This window comes from Cydia strobilella, chromosome 25, assembly GCF_947568885.1.
Source record: "Cydia strobilella chromosome 25, ilCydStro3.1, whole genome shotgun sequence".
Classification (NCBI taxonomy): Eukaryota; Metazoa; Arthropoda; class Insecta; order Lepidoptera; family Tortricidae; genus Cydia; species Cydia strobilella.
The window spans coordinates 4,210,255-4,237,298 of record NC_086065.1 but is presented as its reverse complement, the minus strand read 5'-3'; the positions used below and the strand labels follow the sequence as shown (position 1 = coordinate 4,237,298).

At 38.7% G+C, this 27,044-nt stretch overlaps 2 protein-coding genes across 3 annotated transcripts in view; both read right to left on the bottom strand.

Moving 5' to 3' along the window:
- The window catches only part of LOC134752804 (diacylglycerol kinase 1), a 171,514-nt gene that overhangs the window by 117,406 nt on the left and 27,064 nt on the right, over nucleotides 1-27,044 (bottom strand). The window lies entirely within an intron of this gene.
- LOC134752571 (uncharacterized) lies at nucleotides 24,836-26,851 on the bottom strand. The gene is made up of 2 exons (XM_063688239.1): nucleotides 26,557-26,851; nucleotides 24,836-26,022 (listed from the first exon to the last, which is right to left on the bottom strand). The coding sequence occupies exons 1-2, from the start codon at nucleotides 26,714-26,716 to the stop codon at nucleotides 24,836-24,838; spliced, it is 1,347 nt and encodes a 448-aa protein (XP_063544309.1). The 5' UTR covers nucleotides 26,717-26,851.

Genomic DNA, 27,044 nt, shown 5'->3' with positions numbered 1-27,044 from the left:
CAGGCCTAACACTAACACTCCGCACCCTCATTGAGCTATTTGAGCTCTGGCAACCTTACTCACCGGCATCGGCAGGAACACTCAACACTATGAGTAGGGTCTAGTGTTATTTGGCTGCGGTGGTCTGTAAGGTGGAGGAGCACTTCCCTAAGTACTTCCCCAGTAGGGCTCTGCTCTAGATCTGGAATGACATCCGCTGTGCTGTGCCCTACCACACAAAGCGAGATCACATTCACAGTGTCCATACCTCTCTTTTGGACTTAGTTTAAGGACATACCCGGGTCTATTTTCTTTGTATAAGAATTTGTAGCAACGAAAGCTAGCACCTGAATGATATATGTTAATTGCATGTTCATGTCATGTTAATTTCAGAATGTCGATTTAAAATGAGAGCTTGAGGAAATGAGGCGGCTAACACAGCGTACTACGTAGGCGAACAATACGCAAACGCGAAGCGAACCGATGCGGCGCGGGGTGAATCGATCCTTTGATAAATTGATACCTAATAGAAGTGTCCTACGTGGGCGATCTCGTTGCGAACGCGATCGCCGTGGGCCCACCGCGCCGCACCGCGCCGCTTCGCTTCGCGTTCGCGTGTTGTTCGCTTACATAAGACGCAGCGTATGTTCGTGTTCTTAAAAACTACGCAAAAAGGCGTGACTGGAATGTACGAGTAAGTGTGTATTTGTGTGTATTTGCTTATAAATTGTGGTGTAAGTAATGCAATAACACGGTAACGTAAATAGTTCCGTGACTAACCATAGCATTGACAGATAGTGTACAGCTACGAGTGAAAAGATTAATCTAGTGAAGGTCATCTTAGTAGAATCATATAAACAATACATATCTATGTAAGAAAAGAGCGTACTCCCATCTAAAAGCCGGAAACGCGCTTAAAACCTCCCTGGTGTTGCAGCGTCTTAGGAAAACGGACGGCCGCTTCTCCATAAAACGTTGTCTCCATTTTCCTCTCTGGATATTGACATTATGGAAAATATTTTTACATAATTTGATGTATGTCAACCATTTTATTGAAAAATGAGGCATTTTCTATGAAAAGGGACCTTATTGTCGATGGCGCTTACGCCATTATAAACGATGCTCCGATATAAATACAATGCCGCGCGACACTGTGCGGCGTAAGCGCCATCGACAATAAGGTCCCTTTTCACAGAAAATGCCCCATATTTACCGTAAAATGGTCTTACTTGGCTCCTTGGTGTGTACTATGCTCCAATAAAAAAAGGCCTTTGCTATGTTAGCCATAAAAGTAATCTGTTTTCTGGCGGGGCCTATTAATTTGGCGTACAATGAGGTAGCTTTGCACCCCTAAGTAAACTATAGGTAGGAGCATAAACAATGGATATCTTGTGCTCCTTATTCATAACTTCGTTTTATAAAACAACATTTCATAAAGTTGATTTACCGATAAAATATGTATTGGCCATTTTAAGGTATACTTTACTTTTCTTTATGAAGCATCATTATTCCTTCTGTCTAATCCCATCTCTGGAATGGAGTATAAGCTGTATTTGCCACGCACGTAGAAACTGTCTTATCGATCTCACCCCCACATTAGCATGTAGATGGCCGTGGATGTTTTATAGATCAAACTATGACGTCATACTGTTACTACACGATGATCATTGTCTTTGAGAAACTTCTACTTGAGGACTATGTGACAAAATAATGTATAAGGTACCTGCGCCATAGAAGACCCGGTACCGCGGTACTTAAACGACTACTTTCATTATACCATACTTTTATAAGTGAATGGGTTCAAATTTTGCGTCCTTGTTCGATGTAATAGACAAGACTTACAAATTCATTAAAAAACAATAATATGTTACTCTTCGAAGGCCGCGAAAATATGTGACATGCTCTTTATGGCGCTACAAATAAGATCGTGCCAGATATTTTTGCGGCCTTCGTTGTGTAACATATTATAGGTTATTGCGTAACATACAGTAGGTACAGTCACGGACTTTAATTGTTGAGCCGTTTAGGGTTTACTTTACATTGGACATTTCATACCGTTAGTATTGACAACCAGATTAGCTTGAACCTTAATAGATGGATCAATAATTATAATCTATCCTCCTGAGCCGCGATAAACAAAATACGTTGGCATAAAAGCCGAGAGTCCTTTATAAAGTAAAGAGAAAAAAAAAGAGAAAATAAAGAGAAAAAAATAGAAACCAGCGACCCGCCCCGGCTTCGCACTACCAACTAATATACACAGAACCTTTATAAATTATCAGGATCACGCCACCATCGCCTGATAAGCGCGAAATATTAAAACTTCCTAAAGGACTCGAGTCTCGGCTCTTATGAATATTTTTTTTTTAATTTTCTTTCTTTACACATGCCAATATTAAATCCTTTGTAAAGGCCTCAAGGACTCAGGAGGCTATGACCGTACCTACTGCGCGCGCGCAGCTTGTTAACTCGTTTATTTATAATTCTTTAATTCATTTTTTACCCGCGTAGGTATCTGTTTCCATTAATTCATACTTTCCATTCGACTCTTCTTAAACTGCGAGATCATGTTATGGGAGTCCAGGCAGGAGTGAAGTAGACACCGGTATTGTCAGTTGAATAATGAACACGCAACCTTCTGACTCCAGATCAGACGTGACCCCGACGTGATTCCACATATCGGCGATCGCACCGTTTCGAATATCTGCATATCGATAGCGTGGGACCCCTACGAACATCAAATGATTATCGATAATGTCATGCTTCTCAAGCCTCATTTCCCTTGCAAATGCGGAAGCCCGTGCAATATTAATCATGTTTATGGTTTGCTAAATGTATTTCTTCTATTCTAAAAGTTATATTATGCTTTATGCCACTCCGTTAAGGTACCGTTCGGATTCAAACTACAACAGCCATATTTCAGCACGACATTACTGCACTCGTGCATTGCGGCTGCAAATGTCAAAATTCCGGGCGACATCATCAACCTTGACATTAAGGCAGTAATGCAGTTCGGCAGTAATGTAGCGCTGCAATACTGCTGCAGACGCTATAGCTATGTGTATAAAACCTAAATGTGTTTACCTATGATCACAGCGGTCTCACTTCTATTTTCAAATTTCACACATTAAGATATTCAGTGCTCACATTGTAGAAAAACTGGACAACACATAAGTCATTCTCGATTCTAACTCGGTGTTATTTCAATTAATTTATTTGAGCTACTGCCAATGATCGATCAGTTCCTGTGACGTCATATGCCGTATGACGTCATAACATGCAGTAATGGCGACGTGTACTTCCGATTGTATTTTAGTTTTAGCAACTAACTATTAGAATAAACCATGGAGATAAAATGAAATGTTTCGAGCCAGGAATATTAATGGGTGAATTTCAAAATTGCTTAGATTAGAGGTAAGGTAAGGTAGATTTAACATAGTTCTTAATTCGTCAACATTTTTATTGGTTACGAAAATAAGTCATAGGTACATTTCTATGGATAATATTCGTAACAACCTAGTTTAAAACTCTACTCCACATTCGTTAAAACTAGTGCCTGTGCCAAAATTTGGGATTAGAATTCCGAGCAGACCCCAGGTTTCCCCAGGTGAGCAGTAGTACAAATGCCGAGACAACGTTAACGCTAGGAAAATGTGATTGTGTTGTGATGTAGGTGTAACAATTTGCTAAAATTTTGAATTGGTTTTGACGCGATCTTGAAAATCGTCTTCGTGATTGGCGCGTATCTCACGCACGATTTTAAATTCATTTCGCATGCATTAATCAGCGTGAGCAATCTTCAAGGTCGTATCAAAATAAGATTAAAACCGTAACAAGTTGTTGAATCTGAATCGGCCTCCCCCAAGATAAACTCAAATGTTTCGAGCCAGGAAGATGAGTGAATTTCAAAATTGTGACGTTTTCAACTAAATGTACCACATTGTCGGTTGTTGATAAGGTTGATTTTTATTGAAGCTATATGGAAATAGCGCCTTACTGACAAGCGACAATAAGTACCCTTTTGAATGAAAATGACACAATTGTTTAGATTAGAGTTCAGGCAAGGTAGATTTAAAATAGAGGTCTTTTCATTTTCATTTTCAACTAGGTAAGTTATGTGTCTGTGCCAAATTAGTAAAAAAGTTTACCGTTGTAGTCCCCTACATATAGTTGAGTTCAAAAATACGTTTACAAGCCAACATTCCAAAAATATTAACGGATTTATTATTATTATTATTTATATTTACACGCCTCTGACGCTAACGAAAACGAATAAGTCGTGTAAATGTACCTATTTTTGGAATGTTGGTTGTATACATGTTTGTGAACTTAACCGTACTACGGTGTTGTCAAAATCCTTTAAGCTCCCTGAGTTTTCTTACCTGAAACGAGAAAAATTAATAAATTATTTAATTATTTTTAATAATTATATTATTTGATTCTTATGAGAATAAAAATCTTCACAACATACTGTCCGCGCGCGAATTCCGTGCACGGCTGAGGAATGTTAGGAATGTTGGGCGTCATGACCATCGTCATTCCAGCGTCATTTTGTACGTACGGGCGCGGCGCACACCCCCCCACTTCCTCAACCTCCGAATGCACGCAATTGGCGCGCGGACAGTAGATGGTTGGCAGTCCTCAACTGTGCGTTTCTCCAGAAACTTCCTGCCTCGCACAGCTAAACTGAATGAACTGTCGCCGGAGGTATTTTCGAACTGACACGACAATAAACCTTCAAGAAAAGAGCGTACTCCCATCTTCAAAACGGCAACGCACTTGCAACCCCTCTGGTGTTGAAAAAAAAGTCTACACGCTTGCGAGTAGCCAACCGTAAGAGAGATTTTGACGTATCACCCGTATTTAAGGTTAATAAGGTTTGCTGTCCTTAAATTTTTTTATGAAATTACAAGCAAATATCAGCCTTCGTGAATTTGGTAACGGTAACGGTAACAGTGACGCGAGTCCAATGGATTTTTCCCATATCAAATATTTATTTATTTATTTAAACTTTATTGCACAAGCAAAGAAAAATTTACAAATGGCGGACTTAATGCCAAAAGGCAAACAGGCCTAACGCCTAAAGTTTTCACTTCAAAAAATTTAAAAGCTTAGCCACTTCTGCTTCTTACTATATACTTGTCCATAACAACATCCAGCATCCAGCCTATTGGACCTATTTGGTCATATTTGGCAATACGAAGCATACAAAAAAAAAACAAATAGCTCAACGAAAAAACCGGACTAGTGCGAGTCGGACTCGCGCACGAAGGGTTCCGTACCATTACGCAAAAAACGGCAAAAAATCACGTTTGTTGTATGAGAGCCCCACTTAAATATTTATTTTATTCTGTTTTTAGTATTTGTTGTTATAGCGGCAACAGAAATACATCATCTGTGAAAATTTCAACTGACAACAGACAGACAGACAGCGGAGTCTTAGTAATAGGGCCCTGTTTTTACCCTTTGGGTACGGACTACGGAACCCTAAAAAACTAGCTAACTGAAAACAAACGGTTTATTTATAACCTAAATTGGTTTAAATCCATTTTCGTGAAGCTTCTTATCTTTGCTAATAGTTTTGGCTGCATACAACTATGCAACACATTCACAACGTTTACATTAACCAATATAAGAATGGGCTTTGATTTAATACAGTTCTCAAGGGTCTATAGATCATATATACTGGACATGGAAAGTCTATTGTAAAATGGTACCAGACGCCGCTGGCGATTTGCCAACTGCACTAAAATGTAATATCAGCGGGTCACTTAAATGGGTAATTTCTATACAACGTGAACGGTTTTTATTGCACTTCAGTGTAAAAAACGGGTGTTTGTTTACGGGGCTTGTTAAAGGGATTATCGTAAAAATGCTTTTTATGATGTATTGCGTAAGAACGTAGATGCTGTAATTTTATAGTTGTGATTGTGACGTTTGACGTTTGACGTTTTTTTTATGACACAGGAGGTAAACGAGCAGACGAATCGTCTGATAGTAAGCAATTACCGCCGCCAATAGACACTAGCAGCACCCCAAGGGTTTTAAGTGCGTTGCCAGCCTTTAAGATAGGAGTATACTTCTTTCTTGAAGGTTTGGAGGTCGTATCGGTCCGGAAATATGGGGAAGACAGTTTATTCCACAATTTCCACAATTCGCTTTGCGAGGCATGAAATTTCTGGAGAAATTGGAGAAATGTAGTTGAAGACTGCCAACCATGAAAGTGGTGAAGATGGAAATGTAGATGCATAGAGCGATGGCGGAAAAAAGCGGCAGGGATAGAGGATATTACTGCAATGTTCTGCCACCAGTGCAACACTAGCCTTTTTTGTAAACCATAGAGTAACACACATACTGTACCTTTAACAGGTTTTTGACAAGTTTTCAGAGATAATAAAATATGACATTTCATTTCATTTATTTATTTTTCATTCAATAAGCACTAACAGCTAAACCATGGAGATTATATAAAGGAGCCAAATCTCTATGTATGAAAAGTGTCCATCAAAAAACAGTAATTAGGCGGCGCCACCATACACCGAAATACTACCAAAAACAAACTACGTAATTTGGTCGGGTTATTTGTTGCCTTATATGGTTCATGTTATACTCATGTCCCCGAGCCTAACTAGCGCCACCGGAGAGATTAGGAACTATTATTTAAAGCTGAAAGCGGTCACTTTTGCAACAATTCTGCCATAAGAGATTGGCATCCTTTCTATACCATCCATAAGCTAAGCTTTACGTGCTAATTGGCATTACAATTAATACTTAATGGCTAACATGCATTAATTGCTAAAAACAAAAAGATAGACATACAAATTGCAACTTAACTTAAGTAAATAAGATTTCATTAATTCAAACCGGAATAAATGTCATATACAAAACACACATTACATTTGTTACATAATTATTTTTAAGAAAAAACAATTAAAACGAATTAATAAATTAAATTAAATGTCAACTGTAGAATTTTAAATAATAGCCAATGTCAAATCACTCAATTTCAAATTTAAATGAATCTGCCTTACTAATTACATGAATACTAGCTTTTGCCCGCGACTTCGTCTGCGTAGTTAGTAATTTGGGTAGCTTATTTTTTATCCAATCTGTTTTTTATCGATTTTCCATACAAACTTCCACCCCCCGTTTCACCCCCGTAAAGGCTGATTTCTGGGATAAAAACTACCCTATGTCCTTCTCCGGAACTCAAACTATTTCTATACCAATTTTGAACTAAATCGGTTCAGCGGTTTAAGCGTGAAGAGGTAACAGACATACAGACACACTTTCGCATTTATAATAGTATAAAATATATATAAAATATGGATGTGGTTAATTAGGTAGTTATATTATTTTGTCGACGTTTCTCAAGGTACACATTCCAAAATAAGTTTATTTATTTATTATTTATTTATTTTATTGATTTGGAGATCCAACAGCTGTGACATTAACATAAAAATTATAGTTGATACAGGAAGCCAATTATAGTTTTTTGGAAAATTTAGTTTTTGGGACAAGCTTTTATCGCTGACAATGTTAAAAGTGTTAAGTGGGTCAAATTTATCTAATTAAAGATTTGACTATAAAGATTTAAATTTCAACTCTTTAGCCCATGGTTCATGACATTACAGCCTGATGACAGACGGACAGAGAAATAGGCTCCTGCTTTTAGCTTTATCGATAGCTTGTATAGTTCTCGAAATGTTTAGCGATAGACGGACGGACAGAGTCACACCATAAGGATTACTTTTAACCTTTTTCGGTACGGAACCCTAAAAATCTGATAAAAAATCCGTAAAACAAGAATAGCTCCACGAAGTAAGTCAAATATTGCATTAATAAAATTCCAACGACAGCGATAGATCTCGCCTTTTATCAGAATTCGTCCTACTTTCCCCACTAATAATAATTTGTCCGTCCGTACATTCGGCATCAAACCGAGAAATAATGTATTGGTCTTTGATGTTCCACAAATAAAGTGAAATGAAGACATTACGCCATTTTATTTGGGTCCTGTCGTGTATTTTGAAATATAAATAATCATCAAAAACCTTTGCAATGCAAACATGGATTATTATTGAAATTATGTGTTTTTTGTTGGGTTATTTATAATTTTTATAAGTCACTGAGAATTGTGTTGTTCATGAAACAAACCTGATTTCACATTTTTTCAATAACATTATATTATATTTTGGGTTCCGTAGTCAACTAGGAACCCTTATAACGCCTGTCCCAAAAAGGACGCAAGATTTCAATTTGCCGCCATTTTTGTATTTTAGTGCTGGCAACCCTAAAAAAAACTATTTGACAGCTGAATGTTTAGGATTTGTAAAAATGGCGGGTTATACAAAAGATCAACGCGTTTTTATTATTGAACAGCCCGAGAAACGATGCAATTACTGCATGAAACATTTCCTAGTCGTGTGAGTCGAGAGATCGATTCGGTGATCAGAATTGGCCCCCTAGATCTTGCGATTTAACGCCTTTACACTTCTTTTTAGGGTTATTTAAAGTCTAAAGTCTATGCCAATAAGCCCACAACCACTCATGCTTTAAAAAAGGAAATTCGACGCTGCATCGGAGAAATTCAGCCGCATCTATGCAAAAGGGTCATAAATTTTTTTGACAAAAGAGTGCGTATGTGCCAGCAAAGTCTAGGAGGACATTTGCCTGACGTATTATTCCACAAATAACCCTAATTTATGTATTTTAAGATTTTATATACAAATATATTGTAACGAAAAAAAAAAAGTGTTTTTCATCAATTTCAAATCTTGCGTCCTTTTTGGTACATCCTTTAGTTTCACAATGTCCGTCTGTCTGTCCGTCCGTCAGCAGCTTACCTCACTGACTGCTACTACTAGAAAGCTGTTTTTTGGCATGGGTATATAAACTAATCACGCTGACAAAGTAAAAAATAAGATCTAATGCGAAAGTAAATAAAAGGGTAGGCTACACGTAAAGTATAGATGTTTTTTTTATCCCTTTAACTTTAACTTTTTTTTTGTTTTTTTTTGACGACTGGTCTGGCCTAGTGGGTAGTGACCCTGCCTGTGAAGCCGATGGTCCTGGGTGTGAATCCCGGTAAGGGCATTTATTTGTGTGATGAGCATGGATGGTGTTTTCTATATATTTAAGTATTTATATATTATATATATCGTTGTCTGAGTACCCATAACACAAGCCTCCTTGGGTTGGCCTAAAGCAAAGGGGGTGCAAAAAAAAGACAGAATTTTTTTAGTAGGTACAATAACATGTCTGTTCTGGCGCTCGCCGGCCGCTGCCGCGGCACACTCCTCCTCGCTTCGCTCGTCGTCGCACCTATCTTGTCTCTGTTACTTAAATTTACTGTTCTAAATGATTGATTTTAATTTGTCAAGTAGTGGTTTCAACTTGCGGGTCAAATATCTCGGCCATTTTTGAATTTAGAGAAATTTTTTTCCTACAAAACATGCTTATTTTAGCGTATTCTCTACGATAACATAATAAAAAATAGGTGTCATAATAACATCACTCCGATGAAGTGTCGGCACCCCCTTTGCTTTAGTCCAACCCCTCCTTGGGCTTACCGTGGGTCTTAGTCAATCTGTGTAAGAATGTCCTATAATATTTAATATTTATTTATTTTTTAACCCTGCGGTGTGGGGTGTCGTTTAATGGGGGTTTATAATGATTAGGGATTTTCTTAAAGCACCTTGAAGTAATTCTTGATAAAGTGAATATTGTCTGAAATAATCACATCAAAAACAAAATAAATGTATGTAACAATTTAAGGGTAGAACGGAACATTATTTAATTTAATAAAACAATGGCAAAATAAACAAAAACAAACATAATAAAACTTACTAAAATATAGTTTGTCAAAGGACTGTCTCATTTCAAACATAGACAGAGATAATCATACTATTTTTGTCTTACACTAGTACTAGCACCCAAAAAAAAGGATGTACAGTTTTTTTGGTTCTTATTTACTGCCATTTTGGTTTGACCAACTACTTAACCTATAGGTAAAAAAATTGGCCCAATTCTCCGGCAACGGGCAAGGTGCACAGAAGGCTGGCCGTATTTCCCCGCAGTATAGCGATACTTTTTAGGGTTCCGTACCCAAAGGGCAAAAACGGGACCCTATTACTAAGACTTCGCTGTCCGTCTGTCTGTTCGTCTGTCTGTCGTCAGGCTGTATCTCATGAACCGGGATAGAGGGGATGTATTTCTGTTGCCGCTATAATAACAGATACTAAAAACCGGCCAAGTGCGAGTCGGACTCACACACGAAGGGTTCCGTACCATTAACTATAAAAACGGTCATCCATCCAAGTACTGAACCCGCCCGACGTTGCTTAACTTCGGTCAAAAATCACGTTTGTTGTATGGGAGCCCCACTTAAATCTCTATTTTATTCGGTTTTTAGTATTTGTTGTTATAGCGGCAACCGAAATACATCATCTGTGAAAATTTCAGATGTCTAGCTATCACAGATCACGAGATACAGCCTGGTGACAGACGGACAGACAGACGGACAGCGGAGTCTTAGTAATAGGGTCCCGTTTTTACCCTTTGGGTACGGAACCCTAAAAGTACTGATCCCTCGGTGGGCGAGTCCGACTCGCACTTGTCCGGTTTTTTATTATCTAATTTATTTACGTCCCAAGTTTATAAAAACAAAAACAATAAACAGTTATGTAATTAATAGAGCTCTTAAGATTCTAAGAACCTTTTGTGTTGCCCACGTACATGTTACACTTGGGTAAGTACAAATGAAGGTGCCTTACAACTCACAAAATATATTATGTCATAATACACAGAAAACTCTTTGTTAGCTAGAGGTTACCTTTTTATATGCGTTCATTTACATAAAAGGTACAAATTATTATATTAAATTTGTATTTAGGCCTTTTTGTTAGTTTTTATCGTAACAAAGCAACAAAAACGGCTACTCAAAGTCGAATTGCAAACCTTATTAGGGTTCCGTACCAAAAGGGTAAAAACGGGACCCTATATTACTAAGACTCCGCTGTCCGTCTGTCCGTCTGTTTGTCAGCAAGTTGTATCTCATGAACCGTGATAGCTAGACAGCTGAAACTTTCACAGATGATGTATTTCTGTTGCCGCTATAACAACAAATACTAAAAAGTACGGAACCCTCGGTGGGCGAGTCCGACTCGCACTTGGCCGGTTTTTTTAATTAAGTTCAAAACGACTTCTAAAGTTAAGATAAATCATCATTAAGAACTCCTTAAACAACTGAAAAGTTATCTAACTCCATAAAGTTTGAAGTGACCTTCTAACTACAATTCGTCGACTTTGCCCAGAGGGTCCATTGTATCCCCAATTGGGCCCTTAAGGGCCTCTCGAGTGCTTTTAGGGGTTCATTTACTTTCAAAGTACTAGGAATTTGTTGGAAATAATGCTCTGTTTTGGAGAGGACAAATTGAAATAAAGTTCTTTGCCATCATTTGGGCCGATTTAACATTTTTACCATTTTTATTTCGTTAGAATTGGATGATTTTTTTTTACATTAATCTGCTCCTCATTCTGTACGGAATAAATAGGAAATCCTAGATAGTGTCCTAACAAAATGTAAGTGGATTTCTATTAATTTTTCACCCCAACATCTGGTAAAAGCTCTATTGATTGTTCAAAAACTGATGATCTGTATATTAACGTAATGCCATAAAGGGGCTCCCGCTCCCATACAACAAATGTGATTTTTTTGCCGTTTTTATAGATAATGCTACGGAACCCTTCGTGCGCGAGTCCGACTCTCACTAGGTCAGTTTTTTTTCATATTTAATTACTAACAAAGGAAAAAGTACCTCCTTGAAATTGTGTAACTGTGAAACTCGTTTAGAAATAACTTCTTGTTTCACAATTCTCTGTTAAACAGTTTGTTTTAATTTTGTAGTCAACAGAAAAACTCTCATAATATGTTTTTGACGAAAATTTCATTTTCAGGGTTCCGTACCCAAAGGGTATGAACGGAACCTTATTGCTAAGACTCCGCTGTCCGTTGAAATTTTCACATGATGTATTTCCGTTGCCGCTATAACAACAAATACTAAAAACACAATAAAATAAATATTTAAGTGGGGCTCCCATACAACAAACGTGATTTTTTTGGCGTTTTTTGCGTAATGGTGCGGAACCCTTCGTGCGCGAGTCCGTCTCCCACTTAGCCGGTTTCATTGGTACAAACTTTTATCGCTGACTCTACTTTTCTTACTTACAACCCTTACAACTTACACTCGTCGAGACAATTCTAACAACCCTAAACACAATTAGTGTGCGTTGTTTTATCACAGTAATAAGTACATTTCTACGAAATTATGACGATTGAAATAACACTCGCACTCTGTGTTACAAAACACGGTGCAGAGTTAGCTTAGACGAACTCTAGCTATACCATAGACATAGTATATACCTACAAGTAGTTATAGACGCGCCACCGAGGTAGTAAGAGAAAGAATATTCATATAAAATTTGGGCAGCAAAGGATTTTTTCTCTTTCACTCGGTATTTCGCCATCGCCTCGGTCGGTGATAAGGACAAAGCATGACACTATTTTCTCTTTCCTCTTATAGGAATCGCAATAAGACTATCTTTCTCTATCAAAGAGTGTCAGGCCCTTGAGCTATATACCTAATCAGCGCCATCTTACAGCAAATTAAAATAGTAGTTTATCCTTCGAAATGGATACAATAAAAAACCTTCAGCAACGAAAAGAAAATATTAGTAATACGATTTATACTCGTATCTCACTGGAAATCAATTTGCAGTTGTCCCGTCTTCACCGCTGGAGATGGCAGCCTAAAAAGTGCTGTATTTGAAGGACGTACTTCATTCAACGAGGTCGTCGAACAAAAGGAAAATTCTTAAAATTTGGCGAGATACACAGAAAGAATTTATGAGGTTGAAAGCTGAGGGGAATTCCAAAAACTTCAGAAAATTCAGGATAACTTAGATTACTTATCCTTTTTTGGTAGAAAAAATTTTTGGTGTGATAACATTTAGGTATAATGTGAATAAGTTCTTAAAAGTCCCCGGCAAGCTCGGTTCTCCATACAAACGTAATTACGCTCTCATTTTAAAACGACTAGCTAGATTGCTCTGAAACTTTGTACTTATACAATAGGATAAGGTATAGGTAAGGTATGTAATTAGTTTAATGTAGCTTCAGATACCATAGTAAAAAAAACAGCGAATTTTTTCATACAAAACTTGTTTTCGCTTTATTTTGTTTGTTTTATTTACTAGAGCTATATAAACTAATTACAGACCTAGATATACCTCATGTCATTGTATATGCAAAGTTTCATTTCAATCCAACACGTAGTTTTAAAATGAGAACGAAACTCCGTTTGTTTGGAAAGCGAAATTCGGTCGAGCTTGCCTTCTCTTAAATTTAAAATAATATCACAATTGACTCAGTTTTGTTCAATGATCTTATTAAGTTTTCAACATCCTAACTCTTTGGTATGGACGTACCTAAGGATTAATAAATAATAATTCAGCCTATAAACGTCCCACTGCTGGGCATAGGTCTTCTCTCATGCGCGAGAAGGTTTGGGCTACAGTCCCCACGCTGGCCCAGTGCGGCCCCAACTCAAGCTTCATATACACCTTTGAATATCTTCGCAGATGTATGTACCTATTGATTAGAATCAGAAAAACAATGGAAAAGTAAAAAGCATTAAGTAGTTAGTAAAACTGAAGTCACCAACACTTAGCACCTTTTGCGCAAGTAACTATACTAAGCAGCTACCAACGTTAAGTACCCATTTTGTGACAAAACGTATTACAAAGAATAGGTACACATTTGTATTATAATACGCTACTGATAAATCAAGTTGACGAAAGTTGATAGGTCAGGCAATGAGTGCTTAAAAAAAGTTATAGAGGGAAATGCATGGAACACAATTTTTGAATGACAGTGAGTGAATGTGTTTAATTTTTCCATTTTTAATTTATTCCTAGGTAACGAGGACAATTTTTTGCTTTTGGGAAAAATAGTCTTCGTCAACTAGACTAATCAAACTGAAGATTCAGTGGGATAAACGCAAACTGAACAAATCTACTTTTTATTTTTATTGTTACGTTTATACATGTTTACGTAACAATGTTTGTAATTTTACTAGTTTATTTTGTGCTTTATAATTAAAATTGTTTATTACATGAATTTAAACGTAGATTTTTATTTATTTATTATAAACTGATCGGCGATTGGCCCTAGTCACACCTGATGGAAAGGCAAAACGTTTCGTCCGAACGAATGGAATGTGGACCACGAACGGATGCATTCGCTCCCCGCGCCTGGAAGTCCGATGATGGAAAGGGGAAGGTGGGATCAGGTCGTGCAGTTCCTGTGCGCACTCCCCGAAATGTATCCGATAGAACACCGATAGGCAAGCGACTCGACGGCGATGCTCAAGGCTCTGTATCCTTGACTTGACAGATGGGTCATCGCCAAATAGTCTATGAGCCCGGCGCTCTATTGAGTCCAGGGCCGCCAGCTGATATTTGGCAGAACCGTCCCATAGGTGGGAGCAGTATTCCATGCACGAGCGTACCTGTGCTTGATATAGATACAATATCTTTAAGATATATGGGTTTTATATGTTCTGAAGAGGAAAGGGGAAGGCCGCTTTTCCATACAAACGTGTTCCTCATTTTCCTCTCTGAATATTACCATTGTGGAAAATATTTTTACATAATTTGATGTATATTAACCATAGCTACGTTTGACTTTTTTTTGATTTATTGATTATTGTAAAAATTAGGACCAAAAACAGTTTTGTACACTTTCTTTAACACTATAGTTTGTCAAACCAAATTGGCAGTAAATAAGAACAAACAAAAATATACTCATCCTTTTCTTTTGGGTGCTAGTACTAGTGTAAGAAAAACATAGTATGATTCTCTCTGTCTATGTTTGAACTATATATTAGAAGGCAAGATCGAAACGAGAGGAGGAAAACCACGAGCAAGCTACACACAACAACTGAAAGCAAAAGCAAATGTCGTGTCGTACAGGGACCTAAAGAACGGCCGAGGACCGCAAAAACTGGCACATACTCCACCGACAAGAGCCATCAAGCTCTTAAATTATGATGATGATGGTCGTATCCGACATCCGATTTCGTATCGGATTATGTAAAAGCTCTCTTACGGAGACGACCACAATGCTTTCCATCAGTATTTTCCCTTTTTAGCTACCTTTATCAAAAAAAAATGGGGTTCTATTTATGGAAACCTGACGCGATATAAGTATTTTCGTAAATAATGCCAGTTTTAGGCACTCCGACAAAAACAGCGATACGAATTAAAGACAAGTATTCAATACAGATATTTAAGTTACCCACTTTCAGTGGTCTAAACTACGCTGACAAATAATTTTCACAAACGTGTGCGTTTGTGTATCAAAGCTCTCATTAGGCCTCGTTCGCACGAGCGCTTTTTCAACGCGCGTTGAGAAAGCGTTGGAATTACACAAATGGATACATGTGTATTTATTCACACGATGGCGGTGGCGCTTTTTATAAAGCATTGTTGATTTTCGACTTTAAGCGTTGGTCGTTAAATAAGGCAAGGTTCGATCTTGGGGCCTCTCCTGTTCATTTTGCTTACAAATGACCTAGTTGACTATATAGAGAAAACAGTACCTGATTGCCAATTAACTTTGTTTGCTGATGACACTAGTGGAGTTATATCTGCCGATAGTATGAATGAGCTTAGCGAACTAATACAGGAGGCGTTTACGGTATTCCAGTACTGGTTCAATGTAAATAATTTGAGTCTAAACACTAGAAAAACAAATGTAATGCTTTTCAAAAACAACACAAAAAAAACTGACAAGCTAGAAGTGATCATAGATGGAATACCAATTGATATTGTAGATGTTTTTAAATTTCTTGGTATTCGTATTGATGCTGAACTAAACTGGAAACCAGAGTTAGAGATTGTAGAAAATACAATCCTATCAGCCTGCTACGCGCTTAGAAGCCTAAGGGAGGAACTCTTGATTGAACAGCTAAAAGTAGTGTACTATGCGCTAGTGGAGTCCAGGCTAAGGTACAGCATCAAACTTTGGGGAAACAGCTTCAAATACAATATAAATAGAGCCATGATAGTACAAAAAAGAGCAATCCGAACAATAATGCGCATACCACAATGGGCATCTTGCCGTGATCACTTCTCAAGGCTGGGTATCTTGACAGCTCCTTCGTTATACGTGCTCGTTTTGTTGACTGACTTTGTGAAAAATATTGCTAGTTTTGAGTCTTCTGCGGAGCAGGAGTTGCGCCTTCAAACACGAACAAAAAACATAAAGCACTTCTTCTGTCCTAAACAACAAGTAGCAAGCCATAGTGTAAGATACCAAGCCATTCGAATTTTTAACCAACTACCTGCAAATCTAAAGGATATTACAGATTATAAAATATTTAGTAAGCACTTGAAGATATTTTTATTGAGGGGGTGCTTTTACAGCATCGACGAGATATTTGCAAATTAAACTGTTTTTACAAAATTATCTTATGTAACTTTTACACATGAATGATGACATTTTTATTACCTACTTCATCTGTACTTTTTTTGTTTTTTGTTTGAATTGTATTTTTGGAATTTTATTTCTTGACATGTCCCGCTATTATTTATGTGCTAATACATAGTTTGTAAGATTTTTCTAACACAATATCATATTGTTATAGAAATAAATACATGAAAAAATAAATGAAAATAACTTTCTTTCAATTCAATTCTAGCGCTTTTTAACGCGTGCGAATGAGGCCTTAGAATAAGGTCCGTGAGTACTCGGTGTTAAACGTACACAAAGAGCACCCTTAAACACACCCTTAGATTGTCCCCAAATAGGGCATAAACTTCGACAAGGAGCTCCTATATTGCGCTATCTATATCTATATTATATTTCTCCTCATAGCTTTCGATGACGGTGACCCTAAATAAATATTAATATCTGGGAGACCGAGCTTTGCTCGGCAAACATATAAGAACTCAAAAATGCGCGTTTTCCCAGAGATAAGACCTAGCTAGATCGATTTTTACCCGAACACCATCAGCATCACCATAGCATACAGCATCATCTAAATCATTCGAGCCGTTTCCGAGGTCCCCGAAATATATATATATATATATATATATATATAGGTGTATATATATATATATATATATATATATACAAGAATTGCTCGTTTAAAGGTGTAAGATTGCATGACAACTCATCATAATTATCGTAACATCGCAATTTATTAACCTGGAGTTTGTTCGGTAAATTAATCTCAAGACTTGGAATAGACACTACTTATTTAAGGAAACGACTACCATCTGTATTGTATTGTATTGTAGTTCGGGCGATTTTCCGCAACTCGACGACTGGCGCCTATTTTGCGTGACATGGGGGTGGGCTAGTCCTGCCAGCCCAGCTCCTCGAGGAAACCTGTCAAACCTTTGATGTTGAGTAGGACCTCGGGGAGGTCTCTCGGGGATCCGAGATGTTTTGCCCTGTAGTTTCCCTGTACGTGCCAGCAGCATTGAGCGTACCTTGCTAAACGGTATCGGGAGGATCGGTTCTGGGCCAATCGCTCCCGCACTCGATCCTTGCCTGGCAAGCTCGTCCGCAGCATCGTTACCCCGGGATCCGCTGTGTCCTTTGATCCATTTTAGGGTGATCTGATTGTTATGACATACCTCCATTAGTCGTTCGTGGCATTCGTGTATAAGTTTGGATGTGACTATATGGCTTTTTAGAGCCATCAAGACTGCTCTACTGTCGGAGAGTATGCGAATGGAGGATCCTACTACCTTCCTTGCAGTGATGGCAGCCGCCGCGTTTATGATGCCCATGCACTCAGCTTGGAATACCGAGTTATGGGCTTCTGAGAAGGTTCCAGAGCCCGATCCGCTGTCTGTTTTGGACCCATCAGTGAAGATTCTGAGCTCCCAAAGGATTGAGTCCTTCGTAATTGTCGTCCTCGTATAACTGTATTTTGTACCTTTTGTCGAAGATAGCTTGTTTATGAATCCGATCCGTGCCCGAATTGAGCACTGGAAGTTCTTATCCAGGCAAGTTGTGTGAAGAGCTCCTATGATGTTGGACCATATATTAAGGGCTCGCAGCCTTACCGCTGAGAGACTGGCCTCTTGTTGTATGTGTAGGTGCAGCGGTGGAAGGCTTAACATGACCTCCATGGCTGCAGTCGGTGTGGACCTCGTACAGCTAGTGGTGGCCGCGCATGCGAGCCTTTGGAGTCTTTGTAGCTTGTCTCGTACGTTGCCTAGGTTTGTTCTTGGCCACCAAACCAGAGCACCGTAACAGAGTAAGGGGCGGATTATTGTCTTATAGAGCCAGAGAGTAATTTTTGGGTTGAGCTGCCGTCTGTAACAACGGGGTTGTTAAACATATGTGCCATTTTCAACTAAAAGGGTACTTATTGTCGCTTGGCAGTAAGGCGCTATTTCCATATAGCTTCAATTAGAAATCAATATCGACAAGCGACAATGTGGTACCTTTTGGTTTAAAACGTCACATATGCAGTTAAACATTGCATGACGATTGACAGTCTCTATTCATCTATCGTCTTTGTCATCAACATAACCTTACACCCACGCAAGTAATTTGGCAAATTTAATTTCCTAAATTGGACCTCACAGAGACGGCTTGGCTTCACTTTGTGGGTGATTAATTTCGTGCATACCTACATGTTTGAGTGGATGGCGGCCGTGGATCTGACGTCAAACTTTCAATCCGGAGGCACAGAATTAGTATTATCATACAGAACGGCCACGCACCGCCCCGCCCCGACTCGAATTACCTCGCCCCGCGACAGCAGATTGACGGCCGTTTGCCGGCCGCTCAGTACTATTTTTAAGCAACTTACTCACACTATGACTCATGACGCGTGTACAGACGTGCCGTTCACACACAGAAACGCAAGTGATTTTTAATGTATCTAAGCGTGTCCGCCCTGTGCCAGGGATGTTCAAATCCTCGCTCGTACCAATGAATTTCAAAACTACTACTAGCTTTTCGGTGAAGGAAAACATCGTGAGGAAACCTGCATAATACATCCGCCAAAAAAAATTCGGCCCTTGGATTTTAAGAACCCTTATTATGTACCTGTTGCACAAAATACTATTAACACCCACCCGCTATCTTCAGTTACCCGTGAACAAGATGCATGTAACTGCGTCGAAATATCGAGATACCGATAAATTTTACAAAAGTTAATCACGGTTCATATGCCGGTCAATATAAGTCTAGGAAAACATTATTGTATAGGGAATATTACGCGAAACTTTGCGTAGGGGGCGCCAAAACCTCAATCTGAGGGTCTATCGCGAAACAAGTAAATCGAAATTTCGTTACCTAACATCTCTGTCACTTGCGTATTCGAGCGATAAAGAGGCAGGTAGCGAAATTTCGGATTCGCGTTTCCCGGTAGGTCCTCTATAAATAAACAGCCTTGATGCATCAATGTGATATTTTTTTATCTCTGAAAACTTGTCAAAAAACTGGTATATAAGTTACTCTATGGTTTACTAAACGGGCTAGTGCTGCACTCTGGTGGCAGAACATTGCAATAATACTGTAAATGGGTTACGCCTAGTGGGAGGATGTGGAATGGAAAGACGGTATTTCAGCACTGCTGTTATGGATAATATCTTCTTAATTTTCAGGTTAGCTAATTTACAAATAAATATGACTATCCTAGAGGACTGCTTCTTTACGAATGGCGAATACGCACCCCCGTTCCATTTGACAGGGCGATACGATTCTAAATTCAAACGTGCTGTTGCCAGTTACTGATAAAAAGGATGTAAAGGTATTTTAGCACTTAAAAGACTGAAATGTAGACATAATTAAAAAAATATATGTGTCTTGGATTTTTTAGTTAGTACTTGTGTCGAACGTAAACTAAAAAATCCAAGAGACATATATGTTTTTTATTTCTACATTTCAGTCTTTTAAGTGCTAAAATAGAGCGTCCATCATCTATTAAAACGTACAGGCCAATTCGAGTTTTAGTTATTCGATCTGTTTCTGATATGATACTGATCTGTCAGTGTCTTATCGGAAACATATCCAATAACTAAAACTCGAATTGGCCTATTAGTTTGTAGTATTAATCCATCCACTATCAAACGAGACACGTTCCAAAGGGACTGTTTACTCGATTGCTTCAAACAGTTACGATTCAATCTAGAGAGAATAGATTTTAGTGTTTGTGCCCTAAAATAACGATGCAGCGAGAGGCGATTTTTATGTAACGTTTCTTTAATAACGGTTTTAGCTGTAAAATAACGGTACTGCTTGACGAGGACAGCTGAGCTTAATCATTAAAAAAACTGTTTCCATCAAATTTTGACATGGGTAAAATTTAAACATTATGCCAAATTTACAGTACCTACCATCAAACTAGCTAACTGCCCGCTTTTTTCGAAAAAACACGATTTAAAAAAATCTATGAAAGTAACATTTTTTCTTACCTACTGAGCTCGGCGATTTTTGTGTAACAGTTTCCAAAAGCTGTAACGTTTCTTTTATTCTTTTGGCTTTTTAACCTCATTGAATATGTAACTTTCTTTTATTTATTTAAAAGTTCACAACTCGAATTGAATTTGTACTTATACAAGTAGTAGGGCTTATGAGGTTACAATAACGGTTCTGCTTGACGAGGAGAGCTGAGCTAAGGTAATTAAAAAAAACGGTGTCTATTAAATTTTTGACAAGGTTAAAATGTAGAGACTATGCCAAATTTTGAGCATTTCTAACATTTTACTTATGGGATTATACTGAGCGACTTTTACTATGGGACCAATCCAGAGATCGCTAAAAAAAATTTGACTGTTTCATACATTTTTGCTGGTCCATTTAATTTCTATGGGAGGGTAAATTTTTTTACGCGATTTCGTGGTTGGTCCCATAGTAAAAGTTGCTCAGTATAAACCCAAAACCTCCCTGGCAACGGGAATGCACTTACACTAATACACTTTCGGCACAATACACTAAACTCTTGAGTCGCCTAAAGCTACATTTGTACACGGTTTATCAAACGCTACCTATTTCGAAATTATTAATGATTAAACGAACTTACCTGAAGTGAAGTTCTATCATAATTATACGAAGCGCCTCGTCCGAAGAGATTAGTAACTGAAGATATATATACACTTGTAGTTACGCCGGTAGGTGTCACCACTCTGCACTTAGTTTGGAGTTATTTTTAAATTTTTATTTTTTAACTAGTGGGTATGCCTAGATTCTACCTCCCGGCCGCCATCGCTCCGTCCGTTCATTAAGTTGAGAGAAATATTTTACATATATTATGGTAGTACATTGATTGATGTATTTTGTTTAACATTGTAAGGGGATGAGCGAAGCGATGGGTGGGAGGGAGCTATGTTACTAATCTCTTCGGACGAGGCGCTTCGTATAATTATGATAGAACTTCACTTCAGGTAAGTTCGTTTAATCATTAATTATACTTCGCGCCTCGTCCTCGAGATTAGTAACTGAAGATATATATACACTTGTAGACTTTGAGAGTAATATTTTCTAAAAGATCATCAATCAATGACGATATTCTTATATATTATTAGACAATTTATAGGTACTATATAAATACCTAATCGGCCATGATAAAATATAATTTTATTTATACATATGATACTCAAAAAATCTACTGATATGTAGATATGTTACTATCAGCTAGGATCGGGCACTATAGGCAGGAATGGCAGGATGTCAATCTTAAACACCTTAAATACCATTATATTACAATCATTTATTGCATGAAATAGAAATAAATTACATAAGTAAAAACTGAAGTCGCAATTAGTCATTATACTAATTGGTACAATTTTCTTACAATATCAAGGACTATGTAAAACACATTTATCATAATTAATAAGATCTGTGATGAATGATCTTTAAATATGATTCTTATTTGCTAATCATATTCTTAAAAGCTTAGCAGATTTTAATAATCAACCGATACGGGATGAGTTGGATATCCTTTTCATTAATTATTTATTTAAAACGGATAGCGCCAGAGACAGACAGTCTTCGTTGCTTAAAATTGGCCTTTGGTAAAACTTTGCAAAAGTATTGGACTGTCCGCTCCACCCTGCGGTGTTGCGAATGGCGTCGACGCTGACGCCTCTCGCGTGCGCGTGCGACACGGCGGCGTGCCGCGTGCTGTGCCCGCTGAACGCCGCCGTGTCGACCCCGCACTCGCTCAATGTGCGCTTGATCCATCGGCTGAGCGTCTGTGAGCCTACTGGTTTATGAGGCTTTTTAGTAGCGATGAACAGGCTGTCAGATATTCTTAAGGGCTTTGTTTTATTCAAGTAGCCAGAAAGCGCTTCCGCTGGACATATGGAAGGGTTTTCGCGGAAAAAGGGTAGATATATAATAGGTTGTTTACAGCCAAGTCTCGATGTTTTTAAAATATCTGGAATTTTAATAGATATACATTCGGAAGTTATTTCAATGTTTTTTATATTAATTTTTGATATAGTTTGGACTCTGTGAGCCGTAGTGAGAGCCAGCAATGTAACCGTTTTGTTTGAAAGCCTATCGAGGTTTAATGTATTGTTAGGAAACCAATCGCTCAAATGATTTAATACAAGATTGGTATCCCAAGTTGCATTGTACTTAGGCGTCGGAGGTCGTAGACGAAAAACGCCTTTGAAGAATCTCTGAAGCCTGTCATCATGTGATATAGTTGGACCTAAGACTAAAGATAAGGCCGATCTACAGGCGTTTAATGTACCATATTGACTACCTTCATTAAACAAATTGGTCAAGAAATAGACAACTGTCGGAATAGACGCGTCATATACGTCGACTGAATTATTTTTACAAAAGCGCCACCACTTTTTAAGGCAAACATCATATTGTTTTATCGTGTTTGGTGATAGAGATGCTAACATTATGTCCATTGAGGATGGTGGTAGGCTTCTTCTCGATAGCGCGACCCGCACAATATCCCTGCAACCAGGGTAATCGAGTTGTGTATTCATTGGGAACTGGAATGAGAAATTAAAGCATTGCTGCATGGCTGAAAAGTTATGACTTCGCTAACAAGGAGACTTCGAAAGACAGGGTACCATGGTTGTGTTGGCCACAAAGGTACGACCATGATACCCGTAGCTTTATCTGAAATAATCTTTCGAAGAGCTTTCAGCACAATCGAAAAAGGTGGGAAAGCGTAAAAGAACATGCCTGTCCAGGCTACAGTAAACGAGTCTACCGCATAGGCATCAGGGTCTTTGTGCCAGGAAATGTATTTTGCGCATTTCTTATTTATACGACTTGCGAATAAATCAATTAACGGTAAACCAAATTTGTACACTATCTCATTAAAAGCCCAATCAGCCAATTCCCATTCTATATCCGGATGTGATCTCCTTGATTCGTAATCAGCTATAACATTATCGCGGGATCTTATATAAGATGCAAACACAAACAACTTTCTTTGTTCGCACCATTGCCAGAACTCTCTCGTAACCTGGGTAAGATGAGGGTATTGTATACCACCCATTCTGTTAATGTACGCTATCGCGGTAGTATTATCTAATCGTAGGAGTATCTGGCAATTGTACAAATTGCATGCGTAAATTTTTAAAGCAATAAATGCGGCCAGCAGCTCTAAATAATTTATATGATTTTCTCGTTCAGTACTAGACCATTGGCCGCTGGCCGTATCACCCCCACAGGCTGCCCCCCACCCCGTAGTTGAGGCGTCAGAAAATATCTGAATTTGGTAATTATCCGTGCGAATGCGACTATGGGAGTTATCGATATTCATTAGCCACCAATGTATGTCAGGTAGGATGGACTCGGGTATACTCATTGCACGATTATAATTATCGTGGCCTTGTAGGTTAAGGAACTTGCACCGTTCCAGTTCCTTCGTATAGAGCCATCCGTACTCGATAGCCGGGCACGCTGAGACTAGTAGGCCGGTTAGTTTTGCTAGCTGTCTAATCTTGCATCGCTTAATTTTTAAAAACAGTTCTAACTCAGATTTTATGCGCACTCGTTTTTCAGAAGGTAAACTAAGTCGCAAACGACGTGAATCGATAATCATTCCTAGGAATTTGCATGACGTCATAGGTGTAAGTATACTTTTCTCTTGATTGATAATAAAGCCTAACGAAATTAATAATTCTGTTGTTAATTTTACGTTTTCTAGACATTGTTCGTAACTTTGACCGAAAAGTAACCAATCGTCGAGATACAGGGTAGAGAGGAGGCCTGTGGAACGTAATAGTTTTACAATAGGCTTTGTGATTTTGGTGAAAATATAAGGCGCAGTGTTGAGGCCGAACGGTAAAACGTTGAATTCATACATTTTATTTTCATAAATAAAACGAAGGTATTTTCTTGATTCCTCGTGAATTTTTATTAAAAAATACGCATCTTTCAAATCAAGCGTAGCCATAAAGCAATCCGGAGTTAAAAGCTTAACGGCTGTTCGCAAATCCTCGAGCTTGAAATGATCAGTTTTTATAAATTTATTTAACTGTTTTAAATTGAGTATAAAACGCATTTTTCCGTTCGGCTTCGGCACAAGAAAAATACCGGACACAAATTGTCCGTCGCAAGGATTACACTCGGATATAGCACCTGCTTGCAAAAGGTTGTTAATGGCATCTACAAAATGTGACCTCTCTATATCAGAATATTCTGGCGCTGAGGGCAAAGAATGTTGAACAACAGGGCCAGAGAATTTGATTTTATAGCCAGCTATCCATGAAAGTATGGTGCGGTCACTAGTAATGAGCGCCCACTGTTCATGAAATAGTGATAAACGGCCGGCATACTTAACTGTGTCTAGTAGTAGTGGCCGTAGTGGCGCGGCGGCGGCGGGGGCTGGTGCGTGTACGACGGTCTGTAGTAGCGCGCGGGCGGCGCCGGGGGAGGCGGCGCGCGGGGAGCAGGCGCGCGACCCCTCGGAGTCGGAGCCGGCGGTGGCGGGCCCGGCGGCGGCCTGCGCGGCGCTGGGCCTCGGCGGTTTAAAGGCCGCGATACACTGGATTTCATCCGCCTGTATTGCGCTACGGGCTGCTTAGGAACAGGAGCTTTTATCTCTCCGCCGGATTTAATCATGGCTTTCGCTGATTTAAGCGTTTCCGTCAAGTTTTCGCCAAATAGGCAAGTGTCTATCTTGGTATTCGCCAGATGGTCTTTGAGATCTTTTTTCAATGAGAAAAGTATAAAATTGCGTCTGGTCACGCTGTCTGCGTATTGTAAGTCGCACAAAATACGACCGAGGTCTATAAGTTTTTGTAACAGGTCGTTATTTTTCTCTTTCGAATTTAATTGCGATGTAATTATTTCGCCAAGACATGATATCGCGCTAGCCATTTCCTTTTGCTTGGACTCGATGCCCTTGTCTCGTTTAGCAAAGTTTTCTGAGATGGCAGCTTTGATCTCAGGGTTTAACTTTGGCGCGCCTATTTTCACGCAATTAGCAGGGATTAGATATTTACTAAGGAGGTCTTTACGGATTTCTTTAGTTATACCCTCTATGGCTACATGTGTAAAACGGGTAGCTATTTCTGCACGTACCTCTTTGCCATATATTGTGGCCGACGAGGGGTCATCTCCCAGAATTTGCAATACATCATCGTCCAAATCGATTGTGTCAGCGACTTTATTATCGTCAGCATGCTCAACAGTGGACGTGCTTGTGCCTGGTATGGCAGTGGCGCTTGCGCCGGGCATGGCGCTGGAGCTGATGCCGGCTATGGCGTTGGAGCTCGTGCCGGGTACGGCATTGCCGCTTGTATCTGTCACGGCCTGTGTGTTAGTCCGTGTAGCGCTTTGCTGAGCCTCAGTAGGCTTTATCACATTTTCAACAGAATTCTGAGGTTCCTCGATAGGACAATTATCGGCCTCAATAGGGTCTTCCAGATACTCAGCGCCATTATATTGGTCACTCTGACTGTATGGATCGTAGTTCAGTTCATAATCCGGGTATTCCGGAAACCAATCGTCTGGTCGTAAAACCGGTGATGCTGAGAACAAAAAGCAATACTTAGTTTGCTTTTATATTTATATACTTACTCATTTATTTAAAAAGCAAAATGAATTAAATAAGAAAATCTTCACGACTATATTTAAGGTAAACGTACTGATATATTAATCATATATAAATTACTATTTTTTACTCATAAACTCAAATATATTATTACTGAATAGTGAATAGTAATATTCTAATCATCTGAACTGAACCAGATAACGCATGTTATCCCATCTTAAAGTTAGGTTACAAATCCCAATGAATTGTACGCCAACCGTCATACCATGCGTCGACTTAGCCCCAACGGCTAATCGGAGTGCATTGATGTATGTATGTACAAGTATGAACTCGTACTGTGGTTCTATACAGTCAATAGATACGTATCATTTAGTTAGGTATCAGTTCCCAATGAACTGAACGCCAACCGATACAATTTATGCTTTGATTTATCCCCAATGGCTAAATCTGAATGCACGTATACCTAGGTTTAATAACCTTGGCCAACTTAAAATTTGCACAAGCGAAAATTAAAAAGACTTACCTGTTTCTTGTGGTATAAATTCCTCATTGGAACCACTGTGTGAAGAAGCACTTTCACTATTCCGTATTTTACGTTTTAATTTTCGAACTTTATGCAGTAGATGATCAATGTCATCTTCGTATTTCTTAACACGTTTACGTTTCGGCATTTTGCGAGACTCCACGAACAAGAAACTTAGTTAAATTTCTAAGAAGTGACTTGAGTGGTCGAGCACTAGAAAGCGTATGAACGGACGGAGCGATGGCGGCCGGGAGGTAGAATCTAGGCATACCCACTAGTTAAAAAATAAAAATTTAAAAATAACTCCAAACTAAGTGCAGAGTGGTGACACCTACCGGCGTAACTACAAGTGTATATATATCTTCAGTTACTAATCTCGAGGACGAGGCGCGAAGTATAATTGTTACAATTAAATAACTAATGGTTAATACCCTTGAATACAGACTAAACCTGGATGTCGATTCTGATTTAACAAA

Excerpts from the sequence above, each read along its gene's own strand:
- LOC134752571 (XM_063688239.1), bottom strand. The coding sequence starts at position 26,716 with ATGCCGAAACGTAAACGTGTTAAGAAATACGAAGATGACATTGATCAT. Across the intron at positions 26,023-26,556 it reads AGAAACAGGTAAGTCTTTTT|CATCACCGGTTTTACGACCA; the intron begins AATTTTCGCTTG and ends TTTTGTTCTCAG.